At 35.9% G+C, this 19,317-nt stretch overlaps 1 protein-coding gene across 4 annotated transcripts; it reads right to left on the bottom strand.

Annotated features, from left to right (window-relative positions):
- Nucleotides 1-341: 341 nt before the first annotated feature.
- On the bottom strand, nucleotides 342-19,311 carry ERMARD (ER membrane associated RNA degradation). Of its 4 annotated transcripts, none has more exons than XM_026845979.1 (18): nucleotides 19,041-19,311; nucleotides 17,951-18,119; nucleotides 15,604-15,743; nucleotides 14,996-15,097; nucleotides 13,122-13,211; nucleotides 11,925-12,022; nucleotides 11,214-11,350; nucleotides 9,826-9,940; nucleotides 9,124-9,226; nucleotides 8,645-8,674; nucleotides 8,031-8,099; nucleotides 7,084-7,254; nucleotides 6,216-6,299; nucleotides 5,323-5,480; nucleotides 4,391-4,519; nucleotides 2,425-2,634; nucleotides 1,379-1,492; nucleotides 342-708 (listed from the first exon to the last, which is right to left on the bottom strand). In XM_026845979.1, the coding sequence occupies exons 2-18, from the start codon at nucleotides 18,117-18,119 to the stop codon at nucleotides 549-551; spliced, it is 2,079 nt and encodes a 692-aa protein (XP_026701780.1). In that variant the 5' UTR covers nucleotides 19,041-19,311; the 3' UTR covers nucleotides 342-548. The 4 variants fall into 4 exon arrangements, with proteins under 4 accessions (XP_026701780.1, XP_026701783.1, XP_026701784.1 ...); XM_026845982.1 differs by having other exon boundaries at nucleotides 2,425-2,583; XM_026845983.1 differs by having other exon boundaries at nucleotides 5,323-5,402.
- Between the last annotated feature and the right edge of the window lie 6 nt (nucleotides 19,312-19,317).

Genomic DNA, 19,317 nt, shown 5'->3' with positions numbered 1-19,317 from the left:
TATAAACAACTGGTTACTGTGTTATCAGCTCTACCTCAGTGCAAGATCTGACTGTTTTAACTAATAACAACAACCACAGCTGCCAATGAGCAATACTTTATGTTAAATGTTCATCATTTCTTCATCTGATGATCACAGTGTCTGACATTATTTCCAGTATATTTCAAAGTAAAAAATTACTTTCAGGATTTAAAATTTTCCAGAGCTTTTATTCACATTTTTTTCTTTGATATTTTCAGTATAATAGAAAACCACAAACAAAAAAAATCAAGCTACAAAACACATAATACATTTAAAGTAGAACTTGTATCATCCTGATTTAGCTCACAGTAAATCTTTTACACTGGATTTGGCAAACAGTCCATTCTTTGGAAGCTTGGTCATTCAACTCCAGCCTCAACCGCCGCCATCTAACAAAAAGAGTAAATTTTGCATCCAAAATTTGACAATGACTGATGAAGTTTGTCTTTGAATTAGATTTGTCAAATGTGAGGACTCCAGAACTCTTAAAATATACCTATGTCCAAATAATCTTAAACCCATTTAATTTATGTGGCTAGCTGCATTAACATTAGCTTTCTGTCATGGATTTTCCTTATTTTTATCAAAGCCTTGTTTGTCAGCTCTGTGGTTTCATCCCATTTGTTTTTCTCGAGGCTTGTGTATGTCACCAAGTTCTCCGTATACTGCAAAAGTGACTTCAAAAACCTATGAAAAATAAAACCAAAGAAGAAAAACTCATTACAGGATTAAAAAAAAAAAAAAAAAAGAAAAAGAAAGAAAGAAAAATATCTCAATGCCTGGTGTAAAGCTGCTACTGACTCCATATTAAATTTCCAAATCTGCCTCAAGGTGATCAATGCATTAAGGTTTCTTCTTCTGGAAGAGAACCACTCCCTCATTCTCACAGTGAGAAGCGATGATTCTCAGAACTACAATTAAACATGCCACAGAAAGAATATGGTGATAAAATGTGTGATAGAATTTTTCCCAAGTGGCTTCCTTTCCTTCCTCAGTCAAATATTTCACAATGTCTGTGACATTCAGCCAGCTGTTAATTGACACACAAGGAGTAAAATTACCAACATATTGAATACAGCTTTTACATATTAATATTTTTTGAGGGTGTGATCGTTCTCTATCTATACTAAGGAAGAGTCTAATAAAAATTAAAAATGTGAATAACTGGACCATATATTTTCAACTGAGTGAACACTGTCTAAGATATAATTATGGCTATAATGATAGAAAGAAGGATGACAATGTACTAAAAGTCATGCTGTTCCTTTTTATGTTTTTCTCTACAGGATTTATGTTACAGATCAAAAAAGAATGTGTACAACTTCCTATTTTCATAAAATAAATCTTATCTACTCACTTTAGATACTGCTGATAATCAAACTGATTCTTCTTACAAACCAAATGAACATTGACTAGTTCCAGAGTAATCATCACTAAAATGAGTCGCAACACCGGAGACAAAAATTTAATGCTAGAAATAAGCAAAAATATTTTTAAATAAACAAACTAAACCCAAAATAAATAGAAATTATTAATATAAAAAATTCTTCAGACTTCTGCATACATCCTAGATAGCTGGATATTGCATAGGTGTGGCCGAAGACTATGAAATGTCCTTCAGCAAAGAGCAGAACAAATATCAAAACTATAAACAAAGACTATAAAGTATGAAACCTCAAAATGAGGAAAAGGAGAAACACAGATAGTTAGGCTTCCAAAGGAAACCTCACCAGCATCCATTACTCCATAAAGTACCGTTCAACTGAATTGCAAATATATATCGTCAGTTGTCAGTTTAAGCTATGTTTCTGAAATAATATTGTTAATATTTTTAGGAACACAACCTGGCCGAGAATGAAATATTCACAGTTTTCCTACAGTTTTTAAAGTATATCACAAATCCCTGAAAAGCACTTCTGAATAGGAACAAAATGAATGGAATACTAAAAAAATCTCACTTCTATCTATAAAGATGCTGACTGATAAAAAGCAACTAACGATAAAAAGCAGCATAACTAAAGTGAGTAGTGTCTTGAAATCAGTCTAACCTATTGCATTCAGATAAAACTTAAATAGTATTTATATGCTTAAATAGGAAAAGCTAGCAACTAAAAAATACAATGTAACATTTAAATGAGACTTTTATTTGAAATCTTATAATTTACAGTGAAGTAATGTAGCAATGCTAAAAATACTCATTATTCTCCAATTTTAGATTTTCTTGCTATTTCAATATTACTACATAATAGAAGTCTGGGTTGGCAACTCTGAAATGATTAACAAGAACACTAGAACACTGTTGACTTTAAACGTCTAAGACAAACCACTGAAAACCAGCAACAGCAGCATGCAGCCACTTTCTCATAAACCTAACCACAAAGTAAAGAAAAAACACCAGCCAACCTGCTCAACATCCGTAGATAGTTATGCCTCTGCCGAGAACGTAGATTCCTGTTCATCCACCGTTTGTATCTCAACTCAGTGCTGGCAATAACTTGTTCAGACACTTGATGGCACTGTGCGCTTATTTTACGGAGTATCGCCAGTATTTCCAGAACAGGCCTGGGAGAATAAAGCGTGCAAACACGCGTCTCACAAAGTTCAATCAACAGCCTGCAAAACAGGAAGGAACTGTTAACTTCAATCTTTTGTTAGCTGGATTTGACATGAGATACATTTCATGTTTGGTGTGCTTTGATTCACAATGTTTTAACTCAGAAAACCTGGAAACACATTACCCTGACCTCATGACTGAAGAAAGCAAGGATCTATAGTAGGGGTAGATTGTGTTCTCTATGACTTAACTGAGTATAAATGCAAAACTGCTGGTGATGAATACATTTTCCATTTCAGATCAAAGAAATACAACCACAATAATCAAAACTGCCTGGCTGAAATGATACACTGAACACATCAAATCACAGCAGGGTTGTGGTTGAAGCCTTCCCACCATAGTTCAGTTCACAGTAAATTAACATCCACCATAATAAAACTCACTCAAACAAATGGTATTAATTAGCACTCCCACTAGTGTGTGGTCTTTCTTCCTGGCAGAACAACAAGCAGACTTAATATTAAAAGGCAGGTGGTGAGGCCAGTGTTTTAATTACCACCACACCAGATCATGATTTGTTAAAGCACCCAAATATCTTTCTGCTGTCATAGAATCACAGACTGGTTTGGTTTGGAAGGGACCTTAAAGATCATCTAGTCCAATCCCCCTGCCATGGGCAGGGACACCTTCCACTAGACCAGGTTGCTCAAAGCCCCGTCCAACCTGGCCTGAACACTGCCAGGGAGGGGGAAGCTTCTCTCAGCAATTTGTTTCAGTATTGCACCACCCTCAAAGGAAAGAATTTCTTCCTTATATCTAATCTAAATCTGTCCTCTTTCAGTTTAAAACCATTACTCCTTGTTCTATCACTACACTCCCTGTTATACTCTGATCTGGTAACCTAATGTGTTATCACTTTAACACACTGTTCTTATAAAAATGTTTCCTAATCTCCCCCATGCTCAAATTTCTCCGAGACAGCAAAACATTAATGACTAAAAGTGATACAGGCAGAAAACTCTAAAAATGGTTTAACACTTTAGTAATTATGCTTCTTTTTCATAAATGAGAAAAGAGCAGATTGGTGAGTAGAAAACAGAAGGCACACAGCCTACGTAAGTAAAGCAACAGGTAAAATCCACTTGCACTCTCTTGCCCATGCTGACTGGGTTTGATCAGGAGAGTTTTGTTCCAAACTATTCATTCAGTCATGGGACTCTTAAGACTGCTATAAGAGTGCTAATTGAAAGTCAATGAGCATGTCATGTTTTGATCATTATTTCAAGTAGATATAAGAGGAACTAACACACCTCCAAGTCTGACAAGAAGTATAACAAGATACCTTCTATTTTGGAATCTTGATAGTAAAGCATGTAAGAATAGAATTATGTAGCAGCATATTAGTATTTAAATGCCATGCATAGCTGTGACACCAAGCACATTAAAACGAAATTCTGATGCAGTTTTAGCACACAAACTAGATTAAAGTCAATTTGACCTACTCAGTACATAAATATTTAAAACATTTTGCTTCTCCAGTCTGAAAGAAATACAGTTATTTTTTTCATACTACTTTCCAAGTAAAATCTTTACTGTAATAATGTCCCATATCTACAATGTCTCATCTTCATTTGAAAATTATATTCAGCTGCATTCTTAAGATTTTTAGATTAAACCAGCAGCAGCATTAGAAAAGTGTATTAAACATTTCAAGCACTGCTCTAAAAATGGAAATGAGTAACTCAGGTTTGAGAATTCTTGTGTTGGGCTGCATGTAGAAGCTGACAGCAGGAACTGGGAGGATATCACACTCACCTCTCTGTTAGAACACTATTGACTGGATCATCTGAACTATAGCAATTATGGGGTATATATTGCTGCAACTGCGATAAAATTTCAGATATCACCGAGATTAAAGTACTAGCTTCAGCATTTCCTTCCAACCTTAAAAACAAAAGAAAAAAAAAAGATTTGAGATGGTAAAACTGTGTAGCACTTGCTCTTTCTCAAATGGCGTAGATCAAGATGCAGACTTTTTGGATAACACTGTTTTCAATGTCCACTCTCACTCTCTGACATGATGGTTCTTTTTCCTTCACCTTATATAAGCATGATTTTCTTTCTCCAACTAAAGTCAACCTTCTCTCAGTCTCAACAGTCTTCTGAACCTCCTTAACCCTCCATTCATCAAAATTCTGCAGCACACTATGTCCTAGATGCATTGAATTTTCAGCTCTCAGCTCTAAACAAGTACAATCTCCTCCAGTGATATTAATGATTTTCTCCTTCTCAAATAACAAGAGAATGTTACATTCTTTTTTAAAGTAATATCTCATGTAAAGTCTTCCACTGATTTGGTCGCCAAGCCCTTTTCAGAATAAGTAATTATTTTGTTTTACATCTGGTGAGCCATCTTTTTTTTTTTTTTAATTGTAATGAAGTCAAGCTCTAGTTTAACTTACTAACAGCCTCTTCAGCATCTCTTCAGAAGTAGAATATGGAGTCACTAAGACTTCTGTAAATTTGTCTTCTCATTCCCTTCAAGTTAGGGAACTGTTTATAGTTTTTATAGTATCTGTACTGATGTGTATAGCACAGATTAAGCTAAAAAGAACAAATGGGTCTTCTCATAACCACTCTGGTGTCTATCATCTTACTAGTAATGTATTTGAAGAGACATTTCACCATCTCAAATTCTGTTCTTCATAACTATTTTGAGAACTCTTTTTTTAATAGCATATACATACCCTTTAATTGTTTGAACGTGTTCCTCAGGCACTACTGGCAATTCAGGCCATAAGTGAATGCTCTTCATACATTCCAGCACCTCAAAAATGTTATCATGAAAAATGTTATGTAAAGTGTAGCCTTGGGACAGGACAACATATTTTACTCTTCTTAGTGGCTATTTTAGAAAAAACTGCAATGGGTGGGAAGTTTCTTGTTCAGTAGTCATAAGTATGTAAGTTGACATAAATTGTTAAGGTTTGTCAGGGCAAAAATTCCTGATGTACATGTAAAATATCATCTGAGTAAACTAATCTACTATTCTTTCTTACTTTTTTTTTTTTTATATGAAAAATTAACTACATGACTTTTCTAACATATGGTTTGAATGCTGTTGAAAATCAAAAGTACTAAGTATGTCTACAGCAATCTCAAATCAATCGAGGAACGTTTTCAAGCAGTTCAGTAATTCATAAACTGATCATCAGAGAACTACCACAACACTTGAAAGCAGATTTTGATACAACAATGGAATCTTAATCAGCTGGCTTCATACTATAAAAACCTTAGTTATAGCCTAATCCAAGATTCCTAGAAACATGACCAAAGTATTCCTGACACAAGAAAGCATAAGGAGATTAAGAAAACTACAGAACAGCAAACATCCAGGTAAGGATAAAGCTATGCAGTGATCTAGAGCACAAACACAGCACCAACTGAATCAACAGAAGTGTGCTTAACTACATCTCATTTTAGTAGCTGTAAATTCTGAAAGATAAAACTAAAAAGCTCATTAAAATTACGTCAAATTTTAACTTTTTATGAAAGTCATAGCATGAAGACAACAATTATCCCAATTATAATGATTCACAATTTTAAGGACCAAAATGCTTTCACAGCTGGAAGTACCTACCTGTTTCTTGAGTCGGGAAATTGGATGAAATTGAGAACGGTAGCAACTTGCACAGTTCATCAGTGGTTTTATGACCATGTGTTCCTGATTTACAAAATCATAGACAATACACAACAGTTTCTTTAAACTGTCCTAATCATATGCAGACCTAGACTTAATTTTATGCAAGCCACCTATAATACTGAAGTCAATAAAGACTTCCAAATGTCTGAGGGCTGAAAGCAGTAATCAGCACAGTGAGTGTTTAAAGCTTAATTTCTTTGACACATTTTAACTATGAAACCTGACAGCAACTGACAGAAAAGCAATCAAGTATTCTCTTAATGCAGCATCATGCAATGTATCTTGAGAAACTAAAAAGAGCTGCAACTAATAAATGGAAGATTTATCTTACAGGTTGCTGTATGATATTGAAAGAAGTAATCCCAAATATAAACAGGAAATTGGGGGGAGCAAATATAATAATTGCTAATTATAAACATGTATTGCTAGACAGGAAGTGTTCACAAATTCACAGTGTAGAGTGCAGACACAAATCACACCTCCGTTAGTGAGCCAACATAAATGTGTCCCAGAGAAAGAAAATCTCAAATACTACATACCTCAGTGGCTGAGCTACAGCTGTTCTACATATCTTTCAGATAATTTAGCAGATAAACAGGCTAGGTATTGATACAGTTTGACAAATAAAATGAATTTCACTTATTCACCACAAAACTAGAAGAAAAGTACTTTCACAATCTTTTACTTGGAGGAACACTTCATTTCCACAAAAATCTGCTGTCAAGAAAGTGAGACTCTCTAAAGTCGGATTTAGCATCCAAAACAACTGAAAAAAATCTTCTGAGAGTATAATATTGAACTCTACCTTAAAAGCAAACACATCCTCATCTGAGAATCTGCAGAGAAGAGTAATTGCAAATGCAACTATCTGATTAGCTACTTCTCTAGGAAATGCTTCTAGATTGATCTCTCCATGGCTTAAACGATCTCTTATACGTGGACCCTCCTGGTGGTTCAAGAAATCCCAAAGTAATTCCTGTGGAAACATACACCAAGTGTATAGAATTCTCTGTGTATTCACACAGAATAGAAGCAATATGTACTCACATAGAATAGAATATATTCAGTGTATAGAATACTTCTGAAAGTTAAGTATGTGATCATGTCTATAGGAAAGGGGCATTTACATGGTCAGAAAAAACAAAAAAAAAAAAAAAAAAAAAAGGGCAACATCCATCTTCTATTTTGTGAGAGGTAACAACAGATTTCCTTCAGCTTTGTGTCCCATGCTGTCCATAGCCCTACTACCTCTGGCAACAGGATAATCAACTCAGGTGTCCCCTACAGTCTCAAAAGGCCTCTAAATTCAACACCTCTAGTTTTCATGTTCACTATCTGTTTGGGTGGCAAGATGCAGGACATGCTGTTGGTAGGTTTGCAGCTACGTTTTTGTGCCATCTACCCAGGTAGTGTAAGATGCATCCCAGAAGCAATCAGAAATAGTTTTAATTTTCCCTGAGGCATCAATTTTCCTTCTGCTCCACTCAGCTGATTTTCAGAAGTCTGAAGACAAATATCCCCGAGACTTCTGTATTTCAGAAAGAAAGACAGTCTTATATCCTAACCCAATATAGCTTGTCAGGTACTGCTTTGTATCCTTCAAAATGAAAAAGGGTAACGAGCTTTTGTTTCAAGTTTCACAGCTGCTGGAGATAAGCTATGTGAAATAAGTGAGTATTAGGCATGATAATAAATATATTACTAAATATGAAAACAAACAAAACCAAGGAAAAAATCCCACAAAACACGTGCCATTGAAGGTTCCTCAAGAACTGCAGGAAGCTGGTTGACTTCTTCATTATCCAAATGTTTTGCTAGCATCTAGAAAAAAGTAATTTGAATGGAAACTTATTATTTAAAGTAAAACAATCGAAGACAAAATACCAACAGAAGCAATTAGTTTCCCTAACTTTAAGCAATTACTTCTGCCACTCAAAAATCAAGGTGCCTAATTATTACTGACAGATTAAGAATTCAGATTAAGAAGAGAGTTGCAAACCCCAAAGATTTCTGCCTATAATGTTTATTTGTATTTATTTTGAATAACTGAATCTAGGAAAATGACAGAATGTTTGTTTTTGTGAGATGAAGAATTTCAAGATAAAAACATTGTGAATAAATTAAAGTCTATTTATTAGAAGTTGTATTAATTTTTATATTTTCTGGGGGATTCCAAATTTAAAATGTTTACTGTTCACCATCTTGTATTTGGAAAAAAATTAGAAACAATGTCTTATCCAACAAAAGAAAGTGCTTTCTGGTCTCTAGTAATGGGAAACATGCATGTACTTAAATTCTGACATTGACAGATATATATATATATATATATATATGTATGTATATAAAAAAATAAAAATCACAAATACCTCATCGAAAGTGGTGTAGAGAGCAGAAGGCTAGAACAAAGGACAATATTATTTGATTTTCAAACGAAAACAATTAACTCGACACATATACCAAATTTGTATTTATTCATTTGCATGACATACCAGAGGTGCATGAATAGCAAAATAACCACAAACCCTTACAAATGAAAAAAAGGACTTTTGCATTTTGTGTCAAATTTTTAAAAATAAGTATAACATGATCTACTTTCCATCCTAAACTACTGTTCCTGAACACTAATGTTCAAGTACTTTCAGACCTCTTCTATTGGCAGACTTCTTTACAAAAAAAAAAATAAGGCATTCATGAAACCCTACTGGAGATTTGTGAACAACGTTCCACCATTGATCGAAAATTTTTGGGGATAATCTATAACTGTTTAGAAGCTATGCTTTTAGAATAACTATTCTGCAAATATTGCTAGCATTAAATCATAATTGACTTTAGACAGAAATTTTACCTCAGCTGTTAGCAATCGATTTGGACATTTATTAGTCGTAGTGAAGAGCAATCTAAGTCCAACTTCCAGCTGAGGAAGTAAGAGAATCACACAGTCAGCATACCTGAAAAAAATAACAAAGATATCCAAAGGGGTTTTCTCCCCTTATATAATCCAGATGGAAATTAGAGCCATCTCAGTGTTACACTCTCAGGCTAAACAACCCAGACCAAAATTCTTTTGTAATGCACTTTGTAAACAAATAATAAGTGACTCCCTGTGCCCAACAGAAGCTGATCACAGAATTCAAACCAGCTAACTAAAAGGTGGAGCATGGGAGAGGAAAACAAAACACTGTATTTTATTTTTTTTTTTAATTAAAAATGTTAACATCTGAAGATTCGTTTCCACTTGCTTTGTAAAACTATCCATTTTGGCTACATCTGCAATAGCTCTTTTAGGTTTCAAAACATAGTTTATAATCCTAGTTGGCACAAAATTAGTCAAAAATTATTATAAAAAATAATTTTACAAAAAATTATTACAAAAGTAGTAAGACTACAAACTTTCTGAGACCACCATAACAATGCATAACTATATGCTGCTAAGCAACAGGTTTAGCAAAAAGCTTTGGAATCTACAAATGCTGCTATTATTCTATAAATATAGAATATATTCTTTTTATATTCTATTAAAAAAAACATTTAAATGATCAACAGTTACCTGCTTTGCTTGAATGCTGTTAAAGCAGACATCCAAAATGGTATCATTGTTTGTAATACAAAACTGGACAGTTTTACTAGCTCTTCAGCTATGGAAAGTGCTTCATGACTAAGATCTGCAAGTTAGCAGAAAACCTCATTGATTTACTAAATCATTCTTAATATTTCACTCAAAATACAAGATTATTTCAGCATTTGTAAAGGAAGACTTAAAAGTTATCCAATTTATTTTAACTATACAAGTACAATGGTAGTCATATATAAGATCAGAAATTGAATTTGTAAGATTGCATTTTTAGTTATAATATAAAATTACACAACAAAACCAGTTTAAAAGTCATGGATGCTTTTTACTGAGATTAAAAGCCTACACAGCAACTGGACCCAGCTTCTCAGTTGAGTTGCTCTCCACCTACTTCAAATACTTAAAAAAAGCGTAATGTATATTAATCATTTTAATTCAGTAAGAATCAGTGCAGCAGTATGAACACTTGAACATAAGCACATTGTTCTTATTTATCAATTTTCCACACTGACATTTAGCATAATAAATTAACACTTCATACTTCAATGCTACCATATAATGAAACTCACACTTATGAATTCACATTATAAATATCTTATCCAAGCTTAAAATGGCAAGTGCAACTTGATTGCAATAGGTGTTTTTTCTAAGCAAATCAAGAGCTATAGGGTTTACACTACATGATGACTGGAATGCTATCAGCTTGAGTTGTTTCCCGAAAGCCAGGTCTCAATTCCGTGCACAGATGTTCTACAGCAAACCGACCACATAGCACAAACTGACCATGACCACCACTGACACCAAGATTCCCCATATGCTCTTTTTGCTTTAAAAATAGTAGGAGTAAACCAAATGAGGTCTGTAGCCAGAGAGATTAGAGGATTTTAATCTGACACTTCAGGTCCTTCCCTGAGAAAGGCATTAGTGTACTGAAGATGTGTCACCATCCTTTACTGTTTCAACACTACCTTCCCTGTAAGATGTAGGGCACTTCTGCTGGGACACTTACAGCTGGATCCCACTGATTCTAGAAAGAATTAGATTTTCTAAAGGCAAACAAGATGACAGTTGCATTAAATGAACTCTCATCATCAAAAAACTGGAACATACAGTTGAAGTCTTTCAGAAGCAGTAATGTTAGACGTTCCAGTATGTTACAATTATTTTAGAATGCAGTATTTTTAGGTTCAATAGAGAGTGGAACTGCCTACATATTAAAAAGCTGCCCTACAAGCATGACTGATTCATCTAATGACAGCGTATACAGGTACCTTAGTTATGATCCAGTGTTAGAACTGTGGAAAACCACTTCTGGACAATGAAACAATAGCAAATATATATAATAAAAACTTGCTAATACTTGCCTGGAAATACATCAAGCTCCTCAGAGCTAACGAAGATCACATAAGGTCGATGTACTAAAACGCATTTAGTTTGCAGAAGATACATCTGTAACAACTGACCCAATCCTGCAGTTAAAAAAAGCAGCATAGCACAATATCTAGGGAGAATACCAACATATATTAGAAAAGCTTATACAAATAAATCTTTTGCAAAGAATCAACATCTGCGGGTTGGGGACAAAGGGCTTTTTTGATCTTTCAAATAACATCTAAAATCTATGCTCCCCATCTCTTTTGAATAGGGGCACTTCATAATTAATTGCACTCACAAACATGAAAAAAACAATGCAGAATTAGGAAAAAAAGCATCGGTGTATTCTACATTGGCTGCTGTTGCCCCTCCTCTTACTCCATTCCTCTGCCTTTTGTTAAGTGTAATTCCTGACTGCCCTGACAGACAAGGAATCAGGTTTCAAAACAATAACTTAAGCTTTCTTGCTTAATGCACTGGTCCTAAAACTCATTACTTTTATAGTGGCCCAAGTATTCTATGGAAATCCCTTTCTAAAAGAAGCAGCAGCAGAGGAAAACTGTCAGGATAATGCCAGAGGCCTTCGGACATTTTTTTTTTATTATTATTTTTTTCAATAAGAGCCATAAGTTTTACTAATGGCTTTTCAAGCATTCTCAGGTCTGACTGGTAAGAAAATGAGATTCTTTTTGGTAACTTACTTTGCAGGAATTTCTTGTGGGGATGCAAACCCATGCCACAACACATTACGAAGATTCAGACCATATGGAGATCCAATGAATATCCTCAGTACATCCATCTAATTAATAAATAAAGTGATTACTGCATGAAGAAATCTATTATTTATTACCTTGAATCTTTCCCTGGGGAAATTTCAGAAGTTATTTAGAAACTACAATATCTAATTGTGAAGATGACTGGTCACAGCTTGTCACATTAACAGTAACTCATTATTTGCAATTCCCAGTATTCTCTGAAAGGAAAGCTTTCAGTTTACTTGTATATGCTACAGAGTATAATATGGGAAGAACAAAACTAGTTATCAGACATTCCAGTTATGATAGGCAAACAAATGCAATCAACCTTAGCACTTAGTTCTTGCAGCATAAATTCACCAATAATAACAATAAAAATGAACATAAAATACAGAATCTTATTCAAAGCTGTATTTCCAGATCACTATCTCACAAAAAGGGAAACTTTGTTTTTACTTTTTAACTCTAAGAATTTAAGTACTCCACATGCCATCAAAATTCAGGAAATCATCCGTATAACACTACTGGACTGACTAGCAATACAAGCTTCTACAGTTCACATGCAATATTCTGTCCTAACAAAGAATTTATGTTTGTAAAACTGTATGAGAAAGACCAGCTACTTTGTTTACACGACTGTAAATGTAATCAGAATTTTGTTATTATTATTCTTTTGCACACGGGGATGAATGAATTAGTTTCCTCTGTTTTGAGAAATTCAAGTGTTGGTAACATTATAAAGCATCTTACTACAGTGGTGGTGAAGGGGAACACAGCTCATCAGAAACAGCCAGTGCAGGATGTGTATTTTCAAGTAGTACAATTCAGAAAGAAGCAGACAAGTCTGCAGCTTGCTCACCCCCTTGACAGATACATGGAATTTTACGTATGTAGGTTTTTCATGCAGAAAAGCAAATAAGAACTTATGAGCGTGCCTTTAAATATATTTCCTTTTACAATATTCACTGGTTTTGGCATGTATCCCCCAGACTGTAACATGTATAAAATGAAAGTTTTCCCAATATATTACAAAATTTGCAAACTCTTCTCCAGTGCAAGCAAAGGCTATGCTTTGAAACGGGCCATTTAGTGAGAAGAAAATCAGTTCAGTATTTGTTGCATATTTCAAAGCTATGCACTTACTACAGCTTGTCCAAAGACAACTGCAAGCTGCTCAGAAGCAAGCAAGTCTCTTAGAAGGAAGGGGCAATCTTTACCGATCAGTAAATATACCTGTTAAAAAAAAAAGCAAACCGGACAACATAAGTAATTCAGTATACTTATTTCTATTTCAAACATACAATTTGACTATTTCACCCAGTAAGCATTTTCATTATTGTAAAAACACTAATCAAACAAAACCCACCAAATCCTTAAAAAGGCTTTAAATTCTGTAATTTCACGACAAATTAAAATTTATGGCACAGATCAGGAAAGAGTGGATATCCTACTTAATGCTCCCATAGTTAAGCTTTTCACAGTGTCTGTATACTTACTGCTCTTCTTTGCAAAAGAGGAAACAAAAACCCCAAAAAGTAAAGCACAACAAGAACACATAATTAAGGGAATAAACTCTAACCAGGACACCATACTTGATTCTTACCCTAGAAGTCTATAGGGCCTGTCATTGTCAAAGGAAAAAGATTTGGGGTTTGTCTTCTGATTCTGGTTGTTCCTTAAACTAGATTATATCCTAGTTGGGCAATCTCAGCATCTTTAGTCTCCACCACTATAAAGCCTTCCATTCTTTGTATCCTCTCTGATGGTTTTTTTCCAGTTTCGATAATTTTTCATTACTTCAGAATTTACCACCGCCCATACTTGGGTAAACTGGTTTGTCAATGTGTGAATTCGCCTGTTGTTCTTTCTCTGGCATCTACTTCTCCAGGGCTCCTCATAGAGATTTAATAACCACCTATTTTATCTTATCTGGGGACAATATACCTCAGCAGCAAAGCCTCTTAAAACAGCTGTTGCTCCCTTCTAACTTGCACATACCATAAGTACTAGTGGCACCTGTTTGTGTAGTCATGCAGTGAAGGAGATCAAGGAACTGATCCAGATAAAAGACAAAAAACGGGGTAGGGGTAAAAGGTGGAAAGGAACCTGGACCAGTTCATCAATCTGTCTTGCTACTAGGCCTTCAAATACTTGAACTCACATAACATATAGAACACCAGCAAACATGGCTGTGAAGATTGACTGAATAAACTTATACAGTGCCATCACCAAATGCTGAATCATAGCCTAATTCACATTCCATCAAAAAGGATCCAAAATACAAGTTCCTTAATATGGTCAGAATTTCTAACTCTAAGTCATATCTCATACCCTTGCCTCACTCTGGTCATGGAAATCCTGCAGTATTCCTCTTTAAATTGACCAAGAGTGCATACCTTTACTAACTATTATAGGTAAAGGAAAGAGGGAATATGTTAACAGGACAAATGTTCAGGACCACAAGATGGATCCCAGATCTATCCAGCTGATCAGTTAGGTCAAGAATTTAAGCTGACTTCTAGATGTTTTTGCAGCACAAGACTTGTGTCGAAACATTTAAACAGATGTACACTTTGCAAACAGAGCTCTGAGGAAAGAAGTTATCTAGTCACCCATTTCCAGCTGTATGCTCCTGCATCTCCTCACAGACACTACACCTCATCAGATCTTCTATGGAAGGTATGCTGCTCCATGTTTTAGTTAAATAAATCAGAGTAGCAACGACCTGCTATATGTACACTGATTATGCAAACTTTGCTATTTTTTCATGAAACTGGTTAGTAACAGCAGTCACACAGGCAATTCTACCAGCACAGGTGAAGAAACCCCAGATGATGGTTCCATTTGCACAGCTGGATGCAGAAAATAACATCTGTCCAACTCAAAATGCAGCTGGGCTATTAGTGTACTACTACACTACAGGGTAATCTCACTTTTACAACCTGTAATTAAATCCAAGAGCTCATTCCCATTTTACAAAACCAAATCTGCAATAGACTCTCCATGCTAGCACTTACATCACCCAAGGCTCGCTCCAAGCATGACGTTAATTTCATTAAGGCAAGAGCAACTCCGGTAGTTTGTGTATGTTGTAGAACATCAAATACTTCAACAAATAACTGTATGAGGGGGAAGAGGAAGAATGTTGTCTTAAATATTCAGAAAGACGAATCAAATTGTCAAAAGCACTGAGAAACCTAAATATTCCTCTGTGATGGTCACTATGCAAATATAGAAAGAAAATCATGACATCCTTCCAGATGCCTGGAAAGAAACTGCCCTAGAGCACCTCTTGTATTTTTAGTTGCAATGTATCTAGGGCCTTATATCTACAAAAATTATCAACAATAACTTACTTGATATTAAGCACAGAGTATTAGAAAAACAAAATCCTACCATCTTAGGTCAGAAGAGGCCCAAAGCACCTCATGTTCTCTTTGTGATAACTTATATAAAATCTAATTACAAAGTCAGGAAAATTAGAAGCAACTATGTATCAGATAGGGACAATTAGTTACAAATTCCAAGTATTTTAGTTCATTGATACCTCTTGTGTGTCTTTACATTAAACCTCCACAAAGGGTTCATGTGCCAAAACACAAATTGTCAACAGACATTTCCATACCTCTGTGCAGTTTGTCCAGTGGAACCATAATGCATACTGAATTACAAATTTCTCCTTGGTCAGAGATTTGAAGTGCAAATTAACAGATTCACACACAGGTCCTAATGATCGTATGCTTTTGATATAATCCACGCTTTGATCTTAAATCAAAAACCAGAAGATGATTAGAATACCAAACTTCCTGAAGGTCCAATATTTTAAAACTCACAAGGAGTAAAACCTGCTACAGCTTGTGTACATATTTATCACAGAGAATTTTATCCAGACTATTTTAGCATACGTAATACACTACAGTTTATTATCCTAAAGACCACACACGTAAGATATAGAAAAGTGCAGTGTGAAACCAAATAAGATCAAGTACCTTCTCCAAATAAAAAAAAACCCACACCTTAATGCAAGAAAACATGAAAAACAAGAGGATTATTATGTTCTGGGTTTGTTGAAATGGGAAGAACCTACCAGAGTATACAAATTCCACATAATCAAGCTGGAAGTTAGTGTTAGGTGTTGGAAGTGCAAGGAAGGGAAAACAGTAAGAAATCTGCAAAAACATACATTTTCCTTGACACAGAGTCCCCAAAATCACAGTCCAGTGATTTGTGTTTGATGTGGTGCTAAGGAGGAATGCGAAGCAGGGTGCAAGCTGCGCAGTCCCATTCTTTCACTTCAAGGACAGATCTATCTCCTGTTCTACTTGTTTCTCTCAAAGTATGATTTTTTGTAGCAACCTTCCAACTCTGTGCCTCATCCTCCCTTTTTTCCCACACAACCCAGCTGCACCCCTCACACCAAGTCAACCTTGCTTCTTGTCCTCCCTCTTTTTCCCACAAAAACCAGCTGTACCCCTTGGCACCACGAAATGAATGATGTCATTACTCAAAAAATAATGATTTGACTACAGTCCCACTCACTCACCCATACCTACTAAGATAAACTGTACCCCAAGTTTGGACCTAACTTAAAGGGAAGATAATCCGACACCAAATCAGAGGGATGGATCGATCGGTTTGGGCTCTCGCCCCCTCCCCCCAGAAGGGATGTCTTTTGGTAAGATTTCCTTGGCTATGCTGAGTGTACCCAGGAACTGTGTGTGTGATTGCAATTTTTTTTTCTTTTGTGTAATGCTATATAGCACTATATTGCAATAATTTTTCTTTTGTGTAGTGCTATATAGCCAACTTGCAGTTTATGCATTTATGGTAGGCAATCTTAAAGAATCTGTAGATGCTGCATGAAAATAAATCATACTGTTCATGAATCTGACTGCTTCTCTTGAATGCAACCAGACTTACAGTGTATGGGCTGTTTGGGCTGGGTCAGACCTATACTGATGGCCACTAATCCGCACTATTTGTGAATCTGAGGGCTTCTTTTGACAACAACCAGACCTACAGCATAGGGGCTGTTCGGGTGTCTGGGTCTGACCTATAGTTATGACCCCAATTGGCATACCTATTAACGGATAAATCCAGCTGCCTCTGGTCCCTCTAATCTCTAAGGACCAGCTAGAATGCAAGGGGATTTATCTCTTACCAAATTTATTCTCACCCTAAATGCAACAGTTAGTGCAGGCTCAGAGGGATCAGTCAAGCTGCACCACTTACACCCTTTAAAGAACGGATATGGATATGGTACCTTACAGAGTGGTATCACTGCTCCTCTTTGGTGGAACACTTTTATAGGAAAATAAATTTCAAATTTATTTGAATATAGGAAATAAAGGAAAATAAATTCTCATTTACTCTAAGGTACTGCTTGAGGCAGAAACATATATAATTTTTAAGATCTCTGGAAATTAATAACAGAGCTTGCATGATGATTCAACAAGTTAATCAGGGCATAAATACTTAGTTTTGGTTAAAAAACCAATTATAATCTGTTCTACATACAGAAGGGAAACCAAACAGTACTTCTGTACATGCTAAAGTTGGGGAAACAAAACCAGAAGCAACAGTAGGAATACTGATAGCCTCAATGTTTTAAATTTACTGCAAAAGGGATGTAAACAACACAGAAGAAAGCAACGATAAGGTAGGAGAGAAGCAGAACTGAACCCCATATATACAGGCACATGAAGGTAGGAACCAAGATTAATGTGGAAGCAAAGGAGCAGCTACTTATGTAACAGATTACATGAATCTTAGGAGCCAGTAATAACCAAATACCAAATGTAGATGAAAAATTTAAAGCTCCTTGCACATATAAACTGGACATACTCTAATCTGCAGCAAAGCTAATGCTGTATTGTAATAAAATGTTGTAACTAAGCTGTACTTGCTATGAACTACACTGAGATTCTGCATCAGTCTTAAATATATCACTACTATAGGAAGTAAACACCAACCTGATTCAAGGTAACACACGTGCTCTGTAAGAGCTTGCCAACATACTTCACCATTTTCAGATAAAATATTATTAATATCATAGGCGTCTTTCTTCTCAAATCCAAGTTTGCAAATCACATAATGCACAGGTGGAGAAAGACAAGTAGTGACAGTGTGTGACGACGCCATCTAGAACACATCCACACACACACACAGAAAAAGAGTCCTTGCATTAAGAAAGTACATGAGAACAAAGAAAATTATTATTAAAGCGTACCCATAAGCACAGATATACAAATAGAATGCAGCACCTGTAAACAAGTTGTTGAGGTTTGCCATGCAACTTTCATCTAAGCATATTATGAAAAGAACCCTCCAGAGCAGAACTACTTTGTGGAAAACTGAGGGGAAGAATTGCTCTGTTTGCATAATGCCAGGATGGTATATTTCTGAATGGTCCTATCTACTGAACCAATGCCAATAGAGTTATATATATGTAACTGTTCTGTCTAATCTCCGAGTTTGCAAGGAAACTGATGCTACTTCAAGTGAAACCAAGTGTTTCAGCCCTTATGACCAGCAAATCATTGCGGGGAGAGGGGGGAGGTGGGAAAGTGTAAGGTATGTGTAAATTTTGTATGAACTGGTAGTAATGGTAGAACAATTTAAGCATAAATGTTATTTGAACATTAGTCTAAACAGAAAGATGGACTGATTCAGAAGCACGCATTTAACTTACAGAATTTGCCAAGATAGACCTGCTCATGCTATCAAGAAGGAAAATTCTGCTGATTTAGTAAAAAAAGTCATGGTGCCTCATTAATCAAACAGAAGACACACAAACTGTTTGAAAATGAAGTATTACAACAACTACTAAGAGATTCCATTAAATTCAAAACGTTGTTTTCCTCTTTAATTAGGTAGTGGAACTGACCCTCACAGTACATAATTTCTGAATTCAGGCCTTTGAGGAGAGACTACATATTTATATGGGTAACAGCACAGAGCAGGTATGGCAGCTGTTAACTGCCACCAGGAGTATCCTATCTGCTATTAAAAAAAACAAAACCCACCTAAAATGTTAATTAAACATATAATTCAGCCCTTCACCTTATTTGAGGCCCCCCACGTTTCACTGTCATATACAGAAGGCCAGTGTAGAACTTGGACTACCACAGCCGCCCCTTATCGCCTGAAGCACACCCGGCAGGTCAAGGGCAGGTCGCTGGAGCTTTCAGGGCCTGTACCGTGACCAAGAGCCGAGTTTCCCCGGGGGACAGCGCCGCGCCACCCAGGCACGGCAGGCCCGCCCCGCCGCCCTCTGGCCGCAGCACCCGCATTTCCCCGGGGCCCCGCAACCACGCGGGAAGCGAGGGCGGCAGCAACC

The sequence above is a fragment of the Athene cunicularia genome, assembly GCF_003259725.1.
Source record: "Athene cunicularia isolate RWA chromosome 3 unlocalized genomic scaffold, athCun1 chr3_part1, whole genome shotgun sequence".
NCBI lineage: Eukaryota > Metazoa > Chordata > Aves > Strigiformes > Strigidae > Athene > Athene cunicularia.
This window is presented reverse-complemented; position numbering and strand designations above follow the sequence as displayed.